Source organism: Phacochoerus africanus, chromosome 1 (genome assembly GCF_016906955.1).
Source record: "Phacochoerus africanus isolate WHEZ1 chromosome 1, ROS_Pafr_v1, whole genome shotgun sequence".
In the NCBI taxonomy this organism is placed as follows: domain Eukaryota; kingdom Metazoa; phylum Chordata; class Mammalia; order Artiodactyla; family Suidae; genus Phacochoerus; species Phacochoerus africanus.
Genome location: NC_062544.1, coordinates 219,124,704 through 219,148,895, shown reverse-complemented (window position 1 = coordinate 219,148,895; position 24,192 = coordinate 219,124,704). Strand labels below are relative to the sequence as shown.

The 24,192-nt window shown below is 41.2% G+C and overlaps 1 protein-coding gene across 5 annotated transcripts in view; it reads right to left on the bottom strand.

The window, feature by feature from the left end:
- Positions 1-947: 947 nt before the first annotated feature.
- Positions 948-24,192, bottom strand: part of ILDR1 (immunoglobulin like domain containing receptor 1) — a 44,963-nt gene continuing 21,718 nt past the window's right edge. Inside the window, exons 6-9 of one of the 5 annotated variants that reach the window (XM_047791150.1) lie at positions 19,593-19,724; positions 19,103-19,379; positions 18,556-19,017; positions 5,588-5,762 (exon numbers count right to left, since the gene is read on the bottom strand). In XM_047791150.1, coding sequence (XP_047647106.1) covers positions 5,687-5,762; positions 18,556-19,017; positions 19,103-19,379; positions 19,593-19,724 — 947 coding nt within the window. In that variant the 3' untranslated portion in view covers positions 5,588-5,686. Of the gene's footprint in view, positions 5,763-5,785; positions 6,620-18,555; positions 19,380-19,592; positions 19,725-24,192 lie in introns of those variants that run through there. The other 4 variants (XM_047791131.1, XM_047791113.1, XM_047791141.1 and 1 more) reach the window with 4 other exon arrangements.

Genomic DNA, 24,192 nt, shown 5'->3' with positions numbered 1-24,192 from the left:
GTGGTATTACACTGCGGGTTTTTGTTTGTTTGTTTCCACAGCTGCAGCAAAGCTGGTTACTTTAACCCACTGTGCCAAGCCAGGGATTGAACCTGGGACCTGGCACTGCAGAGACTCCCCTGATCCCGATGCACCACAGCAGGAAATCCTACATTGTGGTTTTAATTTGCATTTTCCTCACGACTAATGACAAGATAAAAAAACTTTTCATATGCTTATTAGCCAACTTTGGGTTTTTTGGTGAAATATCTATTAAAATCTTGCCTATTTTAAAAAATTGAGCTATTTGTCTTATTGAGTTTTGAGAGTTCTTTATATTTCTGATTAGAAGTTTTTATTAGAAGTATGATTTGTGGAGTTCCTGTCATGGCTCAGTGGTTAATGATTCCGACTAGGAACTGCGAGGTTGCGGGTTCGATCCCTGGCCTTGCTCAGTGGGTTAAGGATCCGGCATTGCCGTGAGCTATGGTGTAGGTCGCAGATGCGGCTCGGATCCCACATTGTGGTGTAGGCCGGCAGCTACAGCTCCAATTAGACCCCTAGCCTGGGAACCTCCATATGCCACAGGAGTGGCCCTAGAAATGTCAAAAGGACAAAAAAAAAAAAAAGAAGTATGATTTGTGAATATGTTCTCTGTTTGAGGCTTATATTTCCATTTCCTTAATGGTGTCTTTTGAAGTACAAAAGTTTTAAATTTTGATGAAGTCCAATTTATAAATTTTCCTTTAGGAGTTCCCACTGTGGCTCAGCAGGTTGAGGACCTGACATTGTCCCTATGGAGATGCAGATTCAATCCCTTGCCTTGCTCAGTGGGTTGGGGATCCAGAGGTGCCATGAACTGCAGCATAGGTCATAGAGATACATTTGAGATCTGGTGTTGCTGTGGGCCACAATTGCAGCTCAGATTCAACCCCTGGCTGGGAACTTCCATGTGCTGCAGGTGTAGCTATAAAAAGGAAAAAAAAAAAGTTTTTCCTTTTAAAGATTATGTTACTCATGTCATAACTAAGAACTCTAATTCAAGGACACAAAGGCTTCCTTTCTACTATCTTTTTCTCTAAAACTTTTACAGTTTTAGCTCTCATACCTATGCCTATTATCCATTTTGAGTTAATTGTTTGTGTATACTATAAAGTAAGGGTCTAAATCTACCTTTTTGCATGTGGCCATGCAACTGACCCAGCAGTATTTGTAGAAAAGACTATCTTTTCCCCATTGAATTGCCAAACAGCTTTGCCAAAAATCAATTTACCATAAATATAGGGATTTATTTCTATTCTATTTAATTCTATTCATTTACAGTTATATCTATCCTTATGTCAGTACCACACTATCGTAATTACCGTAGTTTTATAGTACATTTTAAAATGGGAAGGTATATACGTCCTTTAATTGTATTTTTCAAGATTATTTCGACTGCTCTGGGAGCCAGTCTTGCATACCAAGAATAAATCCCACTTGTTCATGGTATATAATTATTTTTATGTATTAAAACATTTGGTAATATTCTGTCAGGGAGCTTTGCATCCAAGTTCAGGAGGGATGTTTGTTTGAAGTTTCCTTTTTTTGTAATCTCTTTGTCTGGCTCTATGTTGTCCTCCTGAATGAGCTGGGCAATGTTTCCTCCTTTTCTATTTTTTTTTCTAAGAGACTGTGTAAAGTTTTAATTATGCTTTAAAGGTTTGATAGAATTGTCCAGGGAGACTATCTGGGCCTTGAGATTTCTTTTTAATTAAACATTCAATTTCCCTTATGGTTATAGGGCTATTCAGATTGGGTATTTTGTTTAGTTGAATTTTAGCACTTTGCAGTTCTTAAGGAATTGTTTCATGTTTTCTAAGCTGTCGTATTTATGAGCATAAAGTTGTATGTAGTACCCCCTTATTATTTTTTAATGACTTCTCTGTCTGAAATAATAAATCCTATTTTATTTCTAATATTGGTGATTTATGTTATCACTATTTTTGTCAGTCTAGCTAGAGGTTTATTAATTTTATTAATTTTTTTTTGGAAGCACCAACTTTTTTTTTTCCTTGGGTTTTTGGTAATATTTTCCTATTTCCAATTTTATTTTTTGCTCTTTATTATTTCATTTCTTCTGCTTGCTTTGGGTTTGTTTTGCTCCTTTTTCCAGTTTCTGAAGGAAACTAGGTGTTATTGATATGACACCTTTACTCATTTTTAACATAAGCATTTAGTGCTATAAATTTCCCTCTTATAACTGCTTTAGTTGCATTCTACATGGTTTGCATTTTCATTTTTATTTAATTCTACATGGTTTTAAGTTTCCTTTTAGACTCCTTATTTGACCCACAATTATTTAGAGGTGCATTGCTTAGTTTCCAAGTGTTTTGAGAGTTTCCTGTTGTCTTTGTTACAGATTTCCAGCTTGATTCCATTATAGTTAGAGCACACATGCTTTATGATTTCATGGCATATTTTGTTTTTTCTCTACTTGGTGAATGTTCCACAGGAAATTGAGAAAAATGTACTCCACTTTGTTGGATGATCTCTTTTACATATGTTAATTAGATCCTGACGACTGATTCTGTTGCTCAGATTTCCTATTTCCTTGTAATTTGTTGCTTATTAGTTCTATTTGTTGCTGAATAGGAGCAGTGATGGAGTTCCCAACTATAATTAAAGATTTTTCTCTTTCTCATTTCAGCTTTATCAGTTTTTTGCTTCATGTATTTGAGGCTCTATGGTTTAGTTTATACACATAAGTATACTGTGTCTTCCTGGCAAATATATCCTTTCATCATTGAAAAATGTCTCATTTTTGTCTCTGGTAATGTTCTTTGCTTTTAAGTCTACTTTATGAGATATTGTCATTCCTTTTTTATTTTTTATTATTAATATATACTTGATATATCTTTTCCCTCCCTTTTACTTTCAGCCTACCTGTGGTTAAATATGAAGTGAGGATTTTATAAGCAGTATATAGTTGATTTGGGTTTTTTTAATACACTCTGCTAATCTCTGTCTTTTGATTGGTATATTTAGACCATTTACATTTAAGATAGTTATTGATATTTTAGCAGTTTAGGATGCTCTTTTATTACTTATTTTCCACTTGTTTCTTTTAGCTGTTATTGCTTTTTATCTTACTTTTCTGCAGATTAAATATGTTTTAGGACTCCATCTTACAGCACTTTTAAGTTCATCTCTTTGTAGTTTTCATAGTGGTTGCTCTGAGTGCTGCTTATAATTCTGTAGTTGGTCAAAGTTTACCATTTCAAATGAAGTTTAGAAAGCCCACCTCCAATTAGGTCTCTTTACCTTCTCCACCTTTACATATTATTGTTAACTCATTGCATAACATCTATTTCTTTTGAGATATTTTTCTCTTATGGGTTTTATTAGCCATATTTTATGACTGAAACAAATCATGATGCAATATAATCAAAACAATGTCTATTACATGGACTCATATTTCTGACATTTCTATTGTTTCTTCTTGTTTTCTGATGCTCTAAGTGTCCTTCCATTATTTCCTTTAAAGAATTTCCTTTATCTAGTCTCTCCAGAGTATATCTGCTAGTCACCAAATCTTTTCATTTTCATTCATGTGTGAGTTTTATTTTCCCTTCATTTCTGACAAAGTTGCCAGATATAAAATTATGGGCCACAGTTCTTTTTTTAAGTGCTTTAAAAATATTTTACCCTTTCCTTTTTCATTATTTCACATGAGGAACCCATTCAAATTGGTGTTCCCTATAGGTAATGCATTATTCCTCTAGCTGTTTTCAGGATTTTCTGTTTCTAATCTTCAAAAGTTTAATTATGATGTGTGTTGGCACTGATTCTAAGGTTTATCTTGTATAGAGTTCATTGTGCTTCTTGGATCTCTATGTTGATGTCTTTCATCAAATTTGGGACATTTTCAGCCATGTTTCTTCAAATGCTTCTTTCCCCACTCTTTCTCCTCTACTTTCTGAGACTCCAATAATATGTATGTTGGATATTCTGTTATTGTCCCATAGGTCCCTGAGGTTCTGTTCTTTTTTTTCCCCTAATCTCTTTCCAATTGTTCATATTGGGTGAATTCTATTGTTCTGTCCTTCATCATTTCCACTCTACTGCTGAGCTCATTCAGCAAGTTTTAAATTTCTATTGCACTCCTCAGTTCTATAATTTCCATTTGTTTTTTTTTGCATAATTTATATTTCTTTTCTGAGATTTTCTGTTTTTATTTAAGAGAATTTGTAATTGATTGTTGTAGAATTTTAATGTCTGACTTAAAATTTTTATCAGATAATTCCATCATCTGATTCATCAAAGTGTTGGCATCAGCTGATTTCATTTTTCATTTAAGTTGTGATTTTCTTGGTTCTTGATTTATATCCTGAACATTTTGTCTATTTTAGGACACTTTGGGTTCTTTTTAAGTATTATGTTATAGGAGGTTACTCTGTTTAGGTTTAACATATGAGTCTGAGCCTACTTTTGTGGGCTGTGATTCCAACAACAGTTTAATCTTCAGAGACTTTGTGACTGCATGAGGATTGGCATTTCCTTTGGCTGTATTGCCAGATATCTCTTAGTGAGAGAGAGAGATGGGGAAATCCTTCCATTAGTACCCCCTAGATACCCAGGTTTCTCTGGATAGGAGGAGAGTCTAGTTCCATGAAGTGATTTCAGGGACCAGGCTGCTAGCTACAGGTCTATTAGTTGTGACAGGTTCTTTGTCATGATTCTACCAATAAGCCCTATTGTGTCTGGGCAGAGGAGGAGAGTCTCTGGCCCCTGGGGACAAAGAGGCTTCCGAAGCTGGGCCACCTGCTTTACCTGGGTGTTTCTTACTGGCTTCCCCCAACCAAATTCATACCTCTCCATAGAAAAGAGGAGTCTTGGATCTGACAGGGAAGGAGAATGCTTCCCCTGGCCACTTTTTTTTTTTGACAGGGCTCCCAGTTGGTCTCCTTTGCCTGAGGTTGTCAGAGGGACTCCCATTAGATCCAGGGGGAAGAATAAGCTACTGGGCTACCTACTGTTGCTAGGTGGGAAGCTGGAAAATACCAGGTGTAAGTGGCTGCCTTCTGTTGGTTGAGGGCTGCAAGATGTGAGGATTCTGTGTTGTTATCTGGTCCTGGGTTCCCAAATCAGCTTGCCTTCCTCTTAGCACCCTTCAGAGTTCTCCTTTGCTTGTCTCTTGTTCCATTTCTAGGATTTATAAGTTGCTCTTAGTGGAGAGGAGCAGAGAAAAAAGGTCTATGTCATCTTGTTCAGACTAGAGGTCCCTCACCTACTGAATTTTATGTCTTCACTATCCATTAAATTTTTATTTTTTTCTGTTTTTTACTTTAGACTGAGTTATATTATGGATATAAAAAAAGTCCCAAAGAAATCTTTGCCTAGTGCAGGCATTTAACCTATTTTCTCTAACATGTAATCAGTGAAACTGGCAGCAACACTACAGGGTCTAAACTGAGCTTAAGGCCATACACATAAAGATACTGTTGAGGAACCCTCCCCCCCAACACACACACACCTCCTTTTAGGCTGTCTCCTTAGAGTTCACTCAAGGATGGTATCTACATGAAGCACAAATGGATTCATGAAGCCACCAAAGGGGTTGAGGAGAATGAGAGGGGGTTGTAGGGACAATTACAGAGGGGCACAGACCTTTCCTCCTGGGGCACCAAGTGGCAAAACCTGCCTAGATGCCTTTGCTTGGGAAATATCAACTCTGCAATGCTGAGTGGTGCCAGAAGAAAGATGGCTCCAGAACCATCAGGCTGTCTTGCCTCTTCTCTGAGCTGTAGTTGGGAAAAAAACTTAATTTCATTAAGTGTATCAAAATAGACATGTATTTGAGCAGAATTCTCAGGCTGGTACTTTAATTTCTTATTTATGTACTATGTTTTTTCCCAAGAAGCATTTAAAATGGTTTTAACAGATACATACTGTATAAGAAAATATAAATTAGATATAGGCAAAAAAAAAAATAAAATAAAAAAGCAAGAAAAACAGAAGACAGGAATAAGAATGGGGCAAACATACTTCTCTTTCCACACTTGCAATAAATAGCCCAATAGAGGGCATGCTCCCGGAGTATTTGCTGTGCCATCTCTGAGTGACCCTCAAAGTACTCAAGACTTGGCTTGGGGGCAACAAAGTGGACTCATGCTGTAGGGGGAGACAGGTTTCCATGGAAATTTCCTTATAATACTCTATAGATTTCCTGCTCCTGAGACATGTTTGATTTCCTCTTAAAGATTCCTGAGCTCTCACTTTGAGAATGGCCACAGTTCTGAGCAGGGTAACCTAGTTGAAGTTTCACGCTACTAAGTTCCTGAGGGATCACATCCCAATTAGGGTTCATTATAAATCAGATTTTCTAAATACATGGAGCATGAACCAAGGCTAAAACTACAGTCATTAATTTCTCAAACCTTGTGTTTAAAATTCTAATTGAGTCTCAGAATTTAAGCCTGAACTGTTAGATGCAAACTTGTGATGTCCCTCTCAAGTCAGCTGGAAAGTCCCTCCCAAGTCAGCTGAAAAATCTGGGTGATGCTGATGACATGAAGGAGCTGAGAAGAAGCCGCAGAAGTAGTGTTGTGCCCGGTGACTAAATGACCACACTCCTTCCACTATGGGAGCTCTCTCTCTCCTAGAGAATAGAAGAACACACACAAAAAAATCCAGTCAGCTGGGCTCTGCTGTCTATGTATACAATACATGAATGGGTTTGATTCTGTTACAAATCCTTGGTGAAGTGGTAGCTGCTGGGACAACAGTTCTGAATCTAAAAACTACTTCTTGACTCTTCATGAAGCCAGTCTCTCCCCCCAGCTTAGGTTTCTCATCTTTCCTACTTCTCTGGAATCTCCTTCAAACATCTTTAATTTCTGAAAACTTCTTAGAGTCTCATTCACTCTGACTCTTGCTGATTTTCAACATCTTTAAGTTCCCCTTAGATTGAAAAAAAGTACCCTGTTCCATTCATCAGTCTCTATTTTTTATCATTTGTTCATGAAGATGTGGCCCAGTTCTCATATTCCATTTATATTCTCCTAAACTGTTTATTCTCAGCCCTTGTCTAAAAAGTTCAGCTTCATACCTTGGTATTTGGCTGAAGTTAATTTTCAAAGATCACTAATTATTTCTTTTTGACCAAATTCAGTGGCTTTTCTTCAGAAGTTATTCTATTTGATATTTTGGCTTTCTCATCTTGCTCTAAGAGGGCTTCAGGGACTATGGTTTATATTTCTCATAACTCTCTAACTGTATCATAGGGGAAAATTTTTATTTTGTCTTGACTATCTACAGTGATAGTCAATGAATGTGATTCTGGTTTGAAATGGCAAACTAAGATAATTTGCCCCCAAACATACTGTTTAAAATGCATCTGTATATACTATATTCACATTGCTATAAAAATTTTGTGTTTTCATTTTATCAAGAAAATGAGTTTTAGGGAGTGTAGTTTCTGACTGAAATGCTGTGGATAGGTTAGAGAGGCCAAGATAGCAGAGTAGAAAGACTCTAAGCTCACCTCCTTTCATGAGTGCATCAAAATCACAATTATCTGTAGATCAACCATGAAAGAAACCCTGAACTTAACAGAAAAGATCTTCTACAGCTAAAGACATAAAAAAAGAAACACAATAACAGTACAGAAGGAGAGGCAGACTCACAATACAATCAAACCCTATCCCCTTAGTATGTGGCCCACAAACTGGAGAACAATTATACTACAGAGTTTCTTTCATAGGAGTGAGAGGTCTGAGCCCCACATCAGGCTCACTAGCCTGGGGGTCTGGCACTGGCAAGACAAGCCCCCAGAGCATTTGGCTTTGAAGGCATCAGAGCTTAATTGCAGGAGCCCCACAGGAGAGGGGAAATAGAGACTTGACTCTTAAAGGGTATCCAAAAACTATCACACACCCCAGAACCATGGGCAAAAGTAGTAATCTGATAGGAGACTGGGCCAGACCTACCTTCTTATCTTAGAGAGAGTCTCTTGGATTGGCAGGGAGTGGCTGCAGCTCACCCTGGGGACATACACATTAATGGCAGTCATACGGGAGAACATTCAACTGTGTGAACACTCCCAGCAGCTGCCAAATTGGCTCATTAGCACCAAGACCTGGTTCCACCCAATAGCTTGGAGACTCCAGTGCTGGGACTCCTCAGGCCAAACAACTAACAGGGTGGGAACACAGCCCCACCCATCAGCAGACAGGCTTCCTAAAGACTTCCTGAGCCCACAACTGCCTCTAGACATGGCCCTAGACATGGCATAGGACACCAGAGGATCAAAATCCAGATCTGTCTTGCAAGCACTGGGCCCTCCCACCAGGAAGCCTGTACAAGCCTTTAGACTAGCCCCACTCACCAGTGGGCAAATACCAGAGCAAGAAAACTATGATCCTACAATGCAGGCCAGATCCTACCCTGGGATCAGCTGGGCCCTGGCACTGGCCATTAGCAGATTAATGCAGCCTGTGGGACACCCCAGATCCCATACCTAACTGTGTCAAGAACCACAACCACTACCCACAATGATCTGAAATTGAGTCCCTAGGCCCTACAGTCAGACTTCAGAAACCAGCTCTGCCTTAAAGTAGTCCACCACTAACTCCAGGATCTGGCTTCACCTTTCATTGAGTGGGTAAAAGCCCAAGAGTCTTCAGGAACTGACTCTGCCCACCAGTGAGCCAGTACTAGACCCAGGGTCCCCCTGGGAGTCTGCAACCTCATGACCCAGCCCTGCTAAACAACATCCAGCACCATCCACACAAGGCATGGCGTGATAACTAATTAGACTATGGACCAGCCAAGCCTAACAGATTGCCCACATAGTCATCATACCATAACAGAAAGATCCCTTCAGCCCTCTTAGGGGGAATCTGTGGCATATACAGCTTAGGTGACAAGAGTGTAGTACACTGCTTGGACACCCAGGATGCCTCTTACAAAGGGCCACTGAAACAACTAACCTACCACACACAAAAAAATACAAATAGCAACTTAGACAAAATGAAATGGCAGAGGAACAAGTTCTACATGAAGGAACAAAATAAAACCCCAGAAGAAGAACCAAGTGAAGTGGAGATAGGCAATCTACTCAAGAAAGAGTTTAGTATAATGACTGTAAAGATGATCAAAAAAACTAAGGAGGAGAATGGATGCATAGAGTGAGAAGTTAGAAGTTTTTAACAAAGAGAAAATATAAAGAAAAAGCAGAATTGAAGAATACAATAAATGAAATGAAAATTATACTGGAAGAAATTAGCAGAATAAATGATACTGCTGAAGATAAAAAGGAATGAAAGGAAATGAGGACAATTTAAGAGACCTCTGGGACAAGATAAAATGCACTAATATTCGCATTATAGAGGCCCCAGAAAGAGAAGAGATGGAGAAAAGACTCCAGAAAATATCTAGAGAGATAAGAGCTGAAAAATTCCCTAACCTGGGAAAGGAAACAGTTACCCAAGTTCAGGAACCTCAGAGGGTCCATGGAGGATTAACCCAAAGAAGAACACCCCAAGACACACTGTAGTCAAAGTGACAAAAATTAAAGAGAGAATACTAAAAGCATCAAGGAAAAAGCAACAAATAACATAAGGGAACTCCATAGGCTATAAGCTGATTTTTCAGCAGAAATTCTGAAGGCCTGAAAGGAATAGCACGATATATTTAAAGTGGAGAAAGGGAAAAACCTACAACCAAGAATACTCTATACAGCAAGGCTGTCATTCAGATTGATGGAGAAATCAAAAGCTTTACAGACAAGCAAAAGCTAACAGAAGTCAGCACCATCAAACCAGCTTTACAATAAATGGAAAAAGAACCTCTCTAGGAAAAAAAAGAAAAGGAGTTCCCATTGTGGCTCAGCAAAAATGAATCTGACTAGCATCCATGAGGACACAGGTTCGATCCCTGGCCTTGCTCAGTGGGTTAAGGATCTGGCATTGCCATGAGCTGTGGTGTAGGTTGCAGATGTGGCTCAGATCTGGCATTGCTGTGGCTGTGGTGTAGGCCAGCAGCTACATTCGATTCAACCCCTAGCCTAGGAACCTCTATGTGCCACAGGTGTGGCCCTAAAAAAAAGATGGATGGATGGATGGAAGGAAGGAAGGAAAGAAAAACAGAAAGAAAGAAAGAGCAAGCCACAACTAGAAACAAGAAAATTATGAAATGAAAAACTCAGTAGTAAAGGCAAACATATAGTTAAGGTAGGAAAATACTCACACACAAAGCTAGTAGGGAGGTTAAAAGACAAAGGTAGTAAAATCATTTGTATCCAAAATAAGCAGTTAAGGGATACACAAAACAATTATATGTAAAATATGATAGCAAAACCAATAATCATGAGAAGAGGATGGTACAAATGCAGGGTTTTTAAAAATGCATTTGAAATTAAGAAATCAGCAACTTTAAACAATCATGTGTATATACTGCTATCAAAAAAAAAAACCTCATAGTAACCACAAACCAAAAATGTATAATATATACCCCAAAAAGAAAAAGGAATCCAAACATAACACTAAAGATAGTCATCAAATCGTAAGAGAACAAAAGAAAAAGAAAGGGAAAAAAGATGTACAAAAATAGATCCAAAACATTAACAAAATGGCAATAAGAATATACATATCAATTATTATCTTAAATGGAAACAGACTACATGTGCCAATGAAAATACCCAGAGTGGCTGAAGGGGTACCAAAACAAGGCCTGTATATATGCTGCCTACAAGAGACTCACTTCAGATCTAGAGAAACACAGACTGAAAGTGAGGGGATGGAGAAAGGTATTCCACACAAATTGATATCAAATGAAAGCTGAAGTAGTACTACTTATATCAGACAAAATAGACTTTAAAATAAAGTCTGTTGCAAGAGACAAAAGGGGACACTATGTAATGATCAAGGGATAAATCCAGAAGAAGATATAACAATTATATATAAACTCAACATAGGAGCACAATATATAAGGCAATTGCTAATAGGCATAAAAGGAGAAATCAACAGTAACAAGGGATACTAACACCTCACTTACATCAATGGACAGATCACCCAGAGAGAAAATCAATAAGGAAGCACAGGCCTTAAATAACAAATTAGACCAATGGGCTTATTGATATTTATAGAATGTTCCATCCAAAAGTAAGAAAACACACATTCTTTTCAAGTGCACATGGAACATTCTCCAGGACAGATCACATACTGGGTCACAAAGCAACCCTTGGTACATTAAGAAATGTGAAGTCTTATTAAGTATCTTTTCTGACCATAATGCTATGACACTGGAAATCAACAACAAAAACAAACAAACAAAACCAGAAAACTGCAAAAAACACAAACTTGTGGAGGCAAGCAGTGGATCACTAAAGAAATCAAAGAGGTAAAAAAAATACCCAGAGACAAATGAAAACAAAAACACCATAACCCAAAATCTATGAGACACAGCAAAAGCAGTTCTAAGAAGAAATTTTATAGCAATACAAGTTTACCTCAGGAAATAAGAAAAATATCAAATAAACAACCTAACCTTACACCTAAAGCAACTAGAGAAAGAACAAACAAAACTCAAAATTAGTAGAAGCAAAGAAATCATAAAGATCAAGCAGAAACAAATGAAACAGACTGAAAAAAAAATAGAAAAGATAAATGAAACTAAAAGCTGGTCCTTTGAAAAGACAAACAAAATTGATAAGCCTTTGCCAGACTCATGAAGAAAAAAGGAAGAGGGTTCAAATCTATAAAATCAGAAATGAAAAAGGAGAAAATTGAATCGGCAATTTAAAAAACTCCCAACAAACAAAAGTCCAGGATTGGATGGCCTCACAGGTGAATTCTACCAAACATGTAGAGAAGTGTTAACACCTATCTTTATGAAATTATTCCTAAAAATTGCAGAGGAGGGAGCTTCTGAACTCATTCTCTAAGGCCACCATCACCCTGATACCAAAACAAGACAAAGATATCACACACAAACAAAAGAAAATTATAAGCAAATATCACTGATGAAAATAGATGCAAAAATCCTCAACAAAATACTAGCAAACCAAACCAACAGTACATTAAAAGGATCATACCCCTTTTTGATCAAGTGGGATTTAATCCAGGGATGCAAGGAATTTTCAATATCCACAACTCAGTCAATGTGCTACACCACATTAACACACTGAAGAACAGGAATTCTTTTGTGGGACACGAGGCTAAAGATCTGGCCTTGTCACTGTACTGGCTTGGGCACTGCTGTGTCGTGGGTTTGATCCCTGGCCCAGGAACTTCCATGATGCAGGCACAGTATCCCCCCAAAATAAAGAATAAAAACCATACGATTATCTCAGTAGATGCAGAAAAAAGCTTTGATAAAATTCGACATCCATTTGTGACAAAAATCTCTCCAGAAAGTGGAAACCTACCTCAATATATAAAAGCCATATATGATAAACCCATAGTTAATATCACATCAAATGGTGAAAAGCTAATAGCATTTCCTGTAAGGTCAGATATAAAACAAGGATGCCCACTCTTGCCATTTTTATTCAACATAGTTTTGGATGTCATAACCATAGTAATCAGAGAAGAAATAAAAGGAATCCAGATTGGAAAGAAAGAAGTAAAACTATCACTGTTTGCACATGACATGATATTTTACATGGAAAATCTAAAGATGGTACCAGAAAACTATGAGAGCTTATCAATGAATCTGGTAAAGGTGCAGGATATAAAATCAACATACAGAAATTTGTTGCATTTTTGTACACTAATAACAAAATATCCAAAAGAGAAATTAAGGAAACAATGCCATTTACCATTGCATCAAAAAGAAAAAATACCTATGAATAAACCTGTCTAAAGAGGCAAAAGACCTAACCCCCCAAATTATAAGATGCTGATGAAAGAAACTGAAGATACAAACAGATGGAAACATATACCATGTTCTTGGACTGGAAGAATCAATGTTGTTAAAATGACCATACCACTCAAGACAATATACAGATTAAATGCCCTCCCTATCAAATTACCAATGCCATTTTTCACAGAACTAGAACAAAAAAAATTAATTTGTATAGCAACACAAAAGACTCCAAATAGCCAAAACAACCTTGAGAAGGAGGAACCAAGCTGAAGGAATCAGGCTCCTTGACTTCAGACCATACTATAAAGCTGCAGTCATCAAAATGTATGGTACTGACACAAAAACAGACACATAGATGAATGGAACCAGATGGAAAGCCCATAAATAAACCCACACACTTATGGTCAACTAATCTACAACAAAGGATGCAGGAATATAAAATGGAGAAAAGATAGTCTCTTTAATAAGCAATGCTAGGAAAACTGGACAGCTACATGTAAAAGAATGAAATCAGAACATTCTTTAACACCATATTCAGAAATAAACTCAAAATGGCTTAAAGACCTATATGTACTTCCCGATACTTTAAAACTCCTAGAGGAAAACATGGGAAGAACACACTTTGACATAAATTGTCGCAATATTCTTTTGCATCCGTCTCTTACAGAAATGGAAACAAAAGCAAACAAATAGTATCCAAGTAATTTAAAAGCTTTTGCACAGCAAAGGAAACCATGAACAAATGAAAAGATAACTTCAGACAATGGGAGAAAATATTTGTAAGCAATGCAACTGACAAGGGATTAATTTCCAAAATATACAATCAGCTTACACTTCTCAATATCACAGAAAACAAACAATCCATTCAAAATAGGCAGAAGACCTAAACAGCCATTTCTCCAAAGACCTACATATGGCCAACAGGCACATTACACGATGCTCAACATCACTAATTATTAAAGAAATGCAAACCAAAACTACAATGAGGGATTATTACCTCACACCAGTCAGAATAGCTATCATCAAAAAGTCTACAAATAATAAATACTGGAGAGGGTGTGGAGGAAAGGGAATCCTCCTACACTATGGATGGGAATGTAGATTGGTGCAGTCACCATGGAAAATATTATGGAAGTTCCTTTAAAAAACTAAAAATAGAACTACCATATGATCCAGCAGCCCCACTCCTGGGCATTTACCTGGAAAAGATGAAACACTAATTTGAAAAGGTACATGAACTCCAAAGTTCACTGTAGCACTATTTGCAATAGCGAAGACATGGAAGCAACCTAAATGTCCAAAAACAGATAAACGGATAAAAAAAGATGTGAGATACACACACACACACACACACACACACACCACACACGCATATATACAATGTAATATTACTCAGCCATTAAAAAAAAAAACAGAATGAGGCCATTTGTGGCAATATATATAGAGATTATTGTATTAAGTCAAAGACAAATATCACATGATATCACATGTGGAATCAAAAAAAAAAGAGATACAAAAGAACTTATTTACAAAATAAAAATAGACTCACAGTCACAGAAACAAATTTAGTGTTGCCAAAGGGGAACAGGGCAGGGGATAAAGTAGGAATTTGGGATTAACATATACACACTACTATATATAAAATAGACAATGCCATAAGGACCTGCTATATAGCACAGGGGAACTATATTCAATAACTTGTAATAACCTAGAAAAGGTTATTCTTGAAAAGACTCTGAAAAGGAATATATATAAAAATATAAATGAAAAATTTTGCTGTACACCTGAAAACACTAAATTTTTTTACTTCAATAACAAAATTTCTTAGAAAAAAATGCTATGGGATGCTCTCTTACACAAAGGAAGGCAACAAAATGAAGCAAAAGGACTTTCTGAAGAAAAGACATTATCAGAGAATAAAGCCCCAAGCTAAAAAGTTTTAAATTAAATCAAAGAGCAAAGAAAAAAAAAATCTTGGATTTTCTACATAAAGTTTAAGTTTAGCTGGAAAGGAAAGACTGCAGTAGTTTTCTCTTAAAATTAGAACAGGTGTGTGTACAGGCCAAGTTTGGAACAAACCCAAAATGCCTTGGGAAGCCTTTTCTGACAGAGCAATATTAGAAAGAAAGATAATTGATTTTAAGGAGACCAGGAACACAGGGGCCACTCAGTCTGAAACCACTGGAGAATTACTGCTTCTTATATTTCTGAGATTGTAGCCTTTGGCAGAATGAAAAGAACACCAGACCTCCAGTGAGATCTCGGCTGGGGTCCTGGTTCTGGAGTCAAAAAGGAGATACTGCAGCATAACTTCCCTTTCTCATGGGCAGGGAATACTCCCTACCTAGTTCGGTTCCCACGAGGTCATTTACACGGAAGGCCCTTCCTGTTGGTATCTATTTATTAAACATTGCTCTTGAGAAGAAGGTTCCCTATGAGCCGAAAGATTTTTTTTTGATTAATTCATATCACTCTGAATATTTAATAAATTTTTAGTAAGTATTTTGTTAAAAAGTTATGGTAGGAAGTTCCCATTGTGGCTCAACGGTAATGAGCCCGACTGGTATCCATGAGGATTGTGGGTTCCATCCCTGGCCTTGCTCAGTGGGTTAAGGATCCGTCGTTGCAGTAAGCTGTGGTGTACGTTGCAGACGTGACTGAGATCCAGAGTTGCTGTGGCTGTGGTAAAGGCGGGCAGCAATAGCTCCAACTGGACCCCTAGCCTGGGAACTTCCATATGCCATAGGGTGTGGCCCTAAAAAGCAAAAAAAAAAAAAAAAAAGAAAATTTTTCTGGTAAAGCTATAACTGTTGAAAGCTTGATTTAATAAAAATTGTGATACATATTATGTACTCAAGCAGAGAAACTTCAAGTTATACATAACAAAGATCACCATCTAGTGGCCCAATTTATTATAACTTCTAAAGTTAGCTGCGAGCTCCAAAGTCTTCAGAGGCTAAGGAAGTATGGGGAAAGCATCCAGCCCGCCTCCAAGAAAAGGGAAGATTGAGATTTTGGCTCCACTAAAGGCACTCCAAATTAAAGTTACAAACAAAATGAGCAAAGCATGGTGCCCTTCAAATCAATCAACCTTCCAAATCAAGCTTTGGTCCTGGGCCTCTGGTCACTCAGAGTATGTATGAGTGGGCAGTTAAATGTGACAAACTGCTAAGGCTTTTGGAGATAGGCTCAGAAAGATCTAAAACAATGAAGCCCTTTAAAATTAACTTGAGTGGGAGTTCCCGCCGTGGCGCAGTGGTTAACGAATCCGACTAGGAACCATGAGGTTGCAGGTTCGGTCCCTGGCCTTGCTCAATGGGTTAACGATCCGGCGTTGCCGTGAGCTGTGGTGTAGGTTGCAGACGCGGCTCGGATCCCGCATTGCTGTAGGCCGGTGGCTACAGCTCCGATTCAACCCCTAGCCTGGGAACCTCCATATGCCACGGGAGCGGCCCAAGAAACAGCAGCAACAACAACAACAAAAAGACAAAAAAAAAATAAAATAAAATAAATAAATAAAATTAACTTGAGTGACTTTGCCTCTCACAAGCAACTTCACAATGAAAAATTTGGTCTGCTTATGATAGAAGTATTGATAGATACATCTTTTATTCTTTTTAGGGCCACACCAGAGGCATATGGAAGTTCCCAGTATAGGGGTGGAATCAGGTCTGTAGCTGCCGGCCTACACCTCAGCCACAGCGATGCCAGATCTGAGCCAAGTCTGTGACTTACACCTCATCTCAAGGCAATGTTGGATCCTTTAACCCACCGAGAGAGGCCAGGGATTGAACCCACATCCTCATGGATACTAGTTGGGATCTGAACCCACAACAGGAACTCTGATATGTACATCTTGATCGTAAAGGAAGGTATAATGCTTTCAGAAAATAAGGAAGAGGTAAAATCACAGGAAAACATTGCATCACATGATTTCCCTCCTTCTAATGAGGCAGCATGAATTATTGAAAAGGGTGCAGCCTTCAGAGTCAGAGGGCTTTATTCAAATTCTGGCTTCACTCCCTAATGGCTGTGTGACCTTGGGATGCTACTTAACCTCACTTAAGAAGGCTGTTGCAAAGATTAAATAAAATAAAGTTTAGAAAGGGCTTATACCAATATCCAGAACAAGACTGGTGTTCCTTTCACCCTTTTCTCACTTACAGGAAACCAAATAATTTAATTTAGACGAAAAAAAAAAAATAAAAATTTAACTTAGAAGAAAATAGGGTTTCAATTTGAGGCCAAAACCTGGTTTTTAAATTACATTTTTCTGTTCAAATGAAGAAACTGTCTAGAAACCACATGACCAAGATAACAGCAGTTGTCCTGGCTCTGACTGAATATAATAGTACAAACCTCACAAGGTGTTGAAAGGATTAAATGAGATATGGCATTAAGTGTCCATACTTTGGTATCACTTAGTAAGGAATACTACTAAGTTTCATTATGACTGCTCTTTGCCTCTCTCATGGGATATCTGTGAGAATATGATATAATCACCATTGATTATTTCAGAAATGCCTGCAGGTCCTCCCTACCTTCTTTATGAAAGACTCTCTCACCAAGGTTCTTCCCTAGAAAGACCAGCACTGGGATCTCATAAGGGGCCTGTTTGTTTGCACAGACCAGGCAGATGATGGTTCTTTAAAACAAATCACTTGCATTTCTAAATAAGACTTGTATCCTTCAAAGTCTATGAGAGATTAAAATTCCTGTTCCTCTAATATCCCTCTACTCTGGGAACTCCCCTCAGAATCTACTACATACCCCTTTATCTCAACAGAAACAAAACAGAAAAAGGATTTTGGTCAAATACAGAAACAGATTTTCAGGGATAACCTGTAAGTTGGTTCTGAAAGCAGTTCATGAATATTCCTGAGCAAGAGCCAGCATAACTTTCCAAAGTGACAACATAGAAGGACTACTATCATTGGGGTATACTAATTATAAAATGATTTTTTAAAGTCACATCTTAGAGGAGAGGGGGAAAAAAGGTCTATATTCACTATATTCAGAGGCCTAAAAGGCCTACATTACTCCTTGTGCCCTTTTCAGGCTGGTAAAATGACATGGCACCTTGCCTGATCACAGAATCCTTAAGTTTTGACCCATATTCGGGATATGGGAGTTGTTGGTTTTGCTGTTGTTTTCTAAATCACTTTAAAGATACTTGGGAGGGTGGGGAGGGGAGGGGTCTCCAAGGCCTTCATCCTTGGTAGGCTCTTGCACAGTGACGGTGGCACCCACAAGTGACAAAAATGTCCTCTCAGGCTGAATGTTCTAATTTGGGTTATGGAAATTGTTGCTAAGTACAGCAAGGCGGCTCTGACAGGAAGTAAAGCCCTTGCCTGAAGACCTGCCCTGGAGTCCTCCCGCCACTACTCACAAGGTGTTTTAATTATTCTGAGTCTGGTTTCCTCACCCGCAAAATAGGGGAACCCTGCCCAACTGGCCTCAAGGGGCTGTGATGAGGGCTGGATTGAGACTGAGGGTGAGCAGGCCCTTCTGAAGCATCAGGCCCTGAGCCCCCGCCCTGCCCTCAGCACACACCGTCCCTTCTAGCCCTACGACCCTATGAGAGGGGTCTCACCAAGCACACACGGCAAGGGGAGCAAAACAGGGTCCAGGGACCCTCGACGGGGGCGTGTGAGGTGACCCTTGTCAGCCCGGCTGAAGGGTCCTTGCTGCCCACGCCCAACCCTCAGCAGGATGCCCCAGGCTCACCGAGCGCCTCTCCACACTCCCTTTTTTCCTGCCATTCTTGCCTGAGGTGACATCCAGAGAGCGGTAGCTGGGTGGCTTCTCCTCAGGCCAGTTGGGGGAGCGGGAGCGGGGGCGGCGGCGGGCCCCCCAGCTCCGGGGCTGCCTCTCCTTCTCCTCGTCGGAGCTCCAGCTCCAGGAACTGAGGTCCGAGGCCGGGGGAGGGGAGTAGCTGCGGGGCCTGCGCCTCCTGTGCCCCTGGGCGCTCCCTCGGGGGCTGGGCCTGCGGGATCTCTCTGGGTAGCGGCTCCGGGGACGGCGGGAGCAGCTGCGGGCCTCGCTGGACAAGTGGCCGTCGCTGAGGCTGTCCCTGTCTGACCAGGGGGTGGGTGACCCGCGCTGTCTGGGGCCGCGGTGTCTTCCACTCCGCAGTTGGTCCAGCTCCCTTTGCTCCAACGCCCAGCGCTTAAACTCCTGGTCCCGGGGCTGCAGGTGGAAATCAGAGTAGCGGTGCTGCCTCCTCCCCTCCCTCAGATCCCGGGGTGCGGGGGAAGCCGGTGGCGGGACCCACTGCTGACGGGAGGAGCTGCTGGTCCTCCACGAAGACGACAGGTCTCTGACCAGCGGAGGTAGGTGGATGATTCTGCGTTCCACGACCTCAGAGCCCAGGGAGGACAGCATGCTGCAGGGATGGCCAGATCTGGCTTGGAGGTCAGGAGGCAGAGGCTGGGCTGGGTTGAGGTTCCGCAGCTCTTTCTCCAAATACTCTAGGACACCACTGGTGATGGGAGGGTGAGCAGTGGTCTGGGTCACCGGCACCTCTGGAAGGCTGGATCTTAGGGACAAATCTGAATGGAAATAAGGATTAAAAACATGCAAAACTGCTGGGCAGAAACATGCTCCTCAGAATCAGGGCACCGAAGTGCCACCTTATTTAGCTTGCATCTACCCCCTCCCATCCTCAAAGGTAAAGATGCCCACCATATTGGTTCTGAAGACCTCCGATGCAGCCCATGCTCCTACCTTGCCCTCTCCCACCCCAAATTTCTGGCAAAATTTACCTCGCTGTAGCAGTGGGTTCATTGGATAAGATGAAAACTGGGAGCTCCTGTCCGCCCCCCAGTACAGGGGTTTTTCCATCATCTGAGGGCCTAGGGCCTGAACCTGCTTCATGTAGTGATGGCGGGCCAGGGCTGCAGGGGAAAAGGAGAAATGCAGAACCTCAGCCAGGGCAAGGCCCACACCTCCCACTTCACTCCTCTCCACCTAGCAGCCTTGCCAAGAAGCCACTTTCTCTCCTCGAAGTTTATTGTGACCTCGCTTGCATGAGAGTAAGAGTGAAGGGAAGTAGTAAATCAACTGGCAAGGCACTAGGAATAAATTCCCTAGGCAAGACTGCAACTCCTGCAACCCTAGGAAAGTACACTCTTAAAACTTGACTTCCTAGTCTCCAAAACATTTCATCATCCTACCCAATCCTAAAGGTTACCTAAAAGGTGTAGGTAGATACATAGATAGTACCAGGCAATGAAATCTCAGGCCACAGGCCAAATATAGTAGGTACAGATGCAAAGGGCTTAGAGGAGCTGTGAGTCAGAGGCTGCCTGGGAAGCTCAGGACTGCCTGCTCAAAGTGGAAAAAGAAATAGAGAAGGACACTGATGCTGAGGTCAATGGGCAGAATTACTGGTAAAGGGAGAGGGACTGAAGAATGTTTTTGGCTGGTAATGCCAGCCCAGGGTGGGAGAAAACCAGGGGGAAGAGGACAGAGAATGCAAAAAGCTGAAGTGGATCCTTTCTGCTCTTCTCCTAACTTTATTAAGTGTTGGGGTTTTCCCTAAGTAGGGGGAATCTTTAATGGGTGGAGTAGAAGCAGGGAAGGGAGAAGGGAAATACCATTTCCTTTCAGGGCAAGGTAAAGAATATGAAAAAGCAGCACAAGAGATCCACAGAAATGGTTCTCCAGTCCCCTAGGGGCAGCTGATCTGAAGCATGCATCCCACAGCAAGTGCAAATTAAAAACGAATGCATCTAGTTGTTTTTGCTCATGAATTTCTATTTTGGGTTAATGGAGACTGAGTGCACATGTCTCCCAAGGTCCCTGTCTATCCATGCATGTAGGAAATGTACTCGTGTGCTTAAGTGCAGGGAGCACCTGCCTTAGCACTCTCATCCCTTTCTGGGTTTCCCAAGCCCAGTGCCCACCCCTAAAGCAAGAGGGCTTTTTCAGAGGCTTCCTCTTGCCACAGTAGGTGGGGGCAGAAGGCAGGCATTCTGGGCCCAGCTGCATAGGGTAAGGGATTCGCTAAGGCCAGCAGCTAAAGAGCCACCTGGAAGGCTACCCAATGGCTCTAGTGTGAAACCAACTTCCAGCACAACAGGAAGTGGTTGTAGCCAAGCCCCCAGAAATATCTGGAGCTCCAGCCCTGATGGTGAGTCACAGCCCAGGCTGGAGGAACTCAGATGCAAACTTAGAGCAGCTCACCCAGCTGCTATACCTTCATGCCCAGGGACAGCACCCCAGATCCTCCGAAGACAAGTCCTCTTGCTCAGCACTTTCCTCTCCCTCTTATTAACAGATGCCTCCCCCAGCTCACTATACATGCTGCATCCAGCACATGTAATGCCCTGCTTAATATGTGCCAGTCACTTGACATGTATTAACCAATCCTCAGAAATATCTCTTCATTTGAGAATCAGATGAGGAAGTTATGTTTAGAGAGGTTACCTTCCCGGCCCAATGTCCCACAGCCGGTGATTGGCAGAGGCAGCATGTGACCTTGTGTCTGACGCCCGAGCCTGTACCCTTTTTGCCAAACCACAGAGTCCCCAGACTCCTTTATTTCTGTGATAAACCAAAAAATAAACTCTTCCCCAGAAGTACCCCCTCCCTTTATTTCTCTCCACTCAGCACCACATCTTTCGGAACCCACTCCAGACTAATCTCTGCTTCTAAGGACTGGAGACACCTGATTCTTTTGGTAACAACTCTATCCATCTATCCATCCCCTGACCCCCTCTAATTAAATCTTGGTTTCCTCCAGATGGTACCCATGCCCCCTCTTGGCCACTTCCTTCACCAACTCTCCTGATTGAATAGGAGAGAATGAGAGTCGGGCTTACTCCTTGCTCCCCAAATGATTTTTTAATTAATGAAACTCCCTGCACAGATGACTCCCTAGAAACCCTTCCAGATCCATCATGAGCTTTCCTATCATATTTACACACCTGTTCCTTTCTTAGCTGCCACCATTTTTTTCCCAGGATCCCTCCCTTCCCTGATGCACTAGAACTCATGAGATGGGAGTAGAAAAATACACTGAGCTTCTCCCTTGCCCTCCTGTCCCTGGAAACTGCTCTACAGGGAGATCTAAACTTCTAGGGGTGGGAAATCAGACAGGCTAAAAAATAGGCAATGCACAGAAATTAACAAAGCTTCAAAAGACTCCCAATACATTATTTCCGAACCTCAGTGGGGTAAAGTCTGCCTTGGTCACCTTTAATGAAGTGGTTAAATATACAGACTCCTGGCTCCCACTCTCAGTCTAGCCCTCAGTCTAATACAAGGTGAGAAAATCCACATTGTCAACAAGCTCCTTGATTTTCATTCGGAGAGTTGAATTGGAGTTGACTGTCCACTCTCAAGAACATTCTGAGAATTACGATATCCGGGATAGGTTTCCTTGAATACAGGCTTGGCGGGTTACATGAACTTCAATTTGATTCTTCCATGTCCTAGCTAGGTAATTTTGAGCAAGTGTCCAAAGATTCTGAGCCCAATCTGCTCATCTCAGAGCTGGGGTAATAATACCTATTTCACAAAGTTATTCAAGTTAAATAAGGGAAAGCACATGACGTGTCTAATACATGACTGTCAATAGTGGTGGCTTTCACTGTTATAATAATTGTTAAAAATAAGTTGCTCCTTTACCTTGGATCTCATAGAAGACAAAAAGTACACATTTGGAGACTATACCACCAAAATATTCCTCAGTTTTGAGGAAAACCCAGAGCATGTTCTTTTAAGAAACCCTCTTCATGTTGGAAATAACACTCAACACCTCCCCTCCTCCAGAGACCCACAGCCAGCACCATCTGTGTACCTCACCCACGGTGTCCCTGAGGACCTCCGACTCTCACCATTCCTGACCACCCTGTCTCCACTCTTACAGCGTGTTCTTCACCCTCTCAGACCCATGGCTTTGCTTTTTTGTATATACTGCCAGTCCCATCAGCGACATCCTCAGGGGCATCCCAGAATCACCTGGCCCTTGAACTCTTGCCGTTTTGGCTTTAGGAAACTACCAGCCGATGCTTCCTGGGCTCACAGTGGGTCCAGGTGGGCTGCACAGTCAGGCAACCAACCTCAAGTAGCCCTTCTCCCAACACGCCTTTCCTTGACTGATCTAGCAACCCTACTTCCCTCCTCCAGAGCAGCAGTTTAAACATTCCCCACTTCTCATGCCTTCCTCTCCCCATGAACTGACAGCTGGTGATCTGCCTTTGTTGAGGAAGAGGAACCAGCCCTGGACATGGACTTGAGGGACCTAGGTCTAATCCAGGGCTCACCACTAACAAGCTGTGCGTAGTTGTGGAAAAGTCTCACTAGGCCTCACTTCCCTCAGCTTAGGGGAGGGGAAGGTGGGGTGGGGGGGGCACAGATCAGAGATTCTCTGTGTAGCCTGTGGCCCACTGCAGGGTGTGTCTAGAGGTTCTGTGGGGATAAGAGCCAGCAACCAATCTAGGGATGGAAGTTGTTTCTCCAGCTCTCAAGGAAAAAATGAGGTTCTAAGTCAATAACTTTCATCTTTTAAGTTCTACGGTGGGTTGTCTACTACTACTAGTGAATTACAAAGGGTTACTAAACTTTGGTGTCATTTTCATTCTCTGCTATCTGGTCCTCTACTAACTCTCACTGGAAAGTAGAAGCAGGCTGGGGAAGTGAGCTGTGGTCACAGAAGCTCAAGAAGCACTGATAATGTTCTCAAAGCTGCCTTTTGCGTCTAGAATTTTGATGTGCTGAAATCGAGACAGGCTGGTGTGAGCTCCTAGCTCAGCTTCTTCCCTTGCACTTTATAAACAGCTTCCACATGTTAATGACTTCCTCTCTCCCTTCAGAGGGCTGGCTTCCTTTTCCTTTCCTCTCTAAAGGTAGTCCTTTCACTGTAAGCTTTATGTCACTCCCACCGGTTCCATCCCTCCTCAGTCATCCATCGCCTCACCCCCACAACGTGCCCCTTCACTCTCTTTCAATTGGCCTTGGTTTTACGTCTACAAATATGCTGAGGGTTACCTCATGCTAAGAAAACTGATCACACACACCCTCTTTCCCACCCAAGAGCTTTCTTTAAAACTCCTTCCCCCGCCATGTCATTTCTCCTCTTGTCACCAAATTTCTCAGGACAATCTCCCCAAGTGACTCACTTTGAAAGTGATCTCATCTGCTCAAGTTCAAGGATCTTTATTTGTCGCTCACATTTCTTTATCTCACCAGTTCTTCTAAATGAACTCTAACCACTTAGGAGAAACCCCTTTCCTCCAGAACCTGTTCAGCAACTTACTGACAGTGGATACATTTATCACTGGTGCTGACTCTGTCTCTAGCTCTGCCCGTTTTGAGTGCCCCATCAATCTAGGGATTCCAAGAAGGTATCTTGGGAGG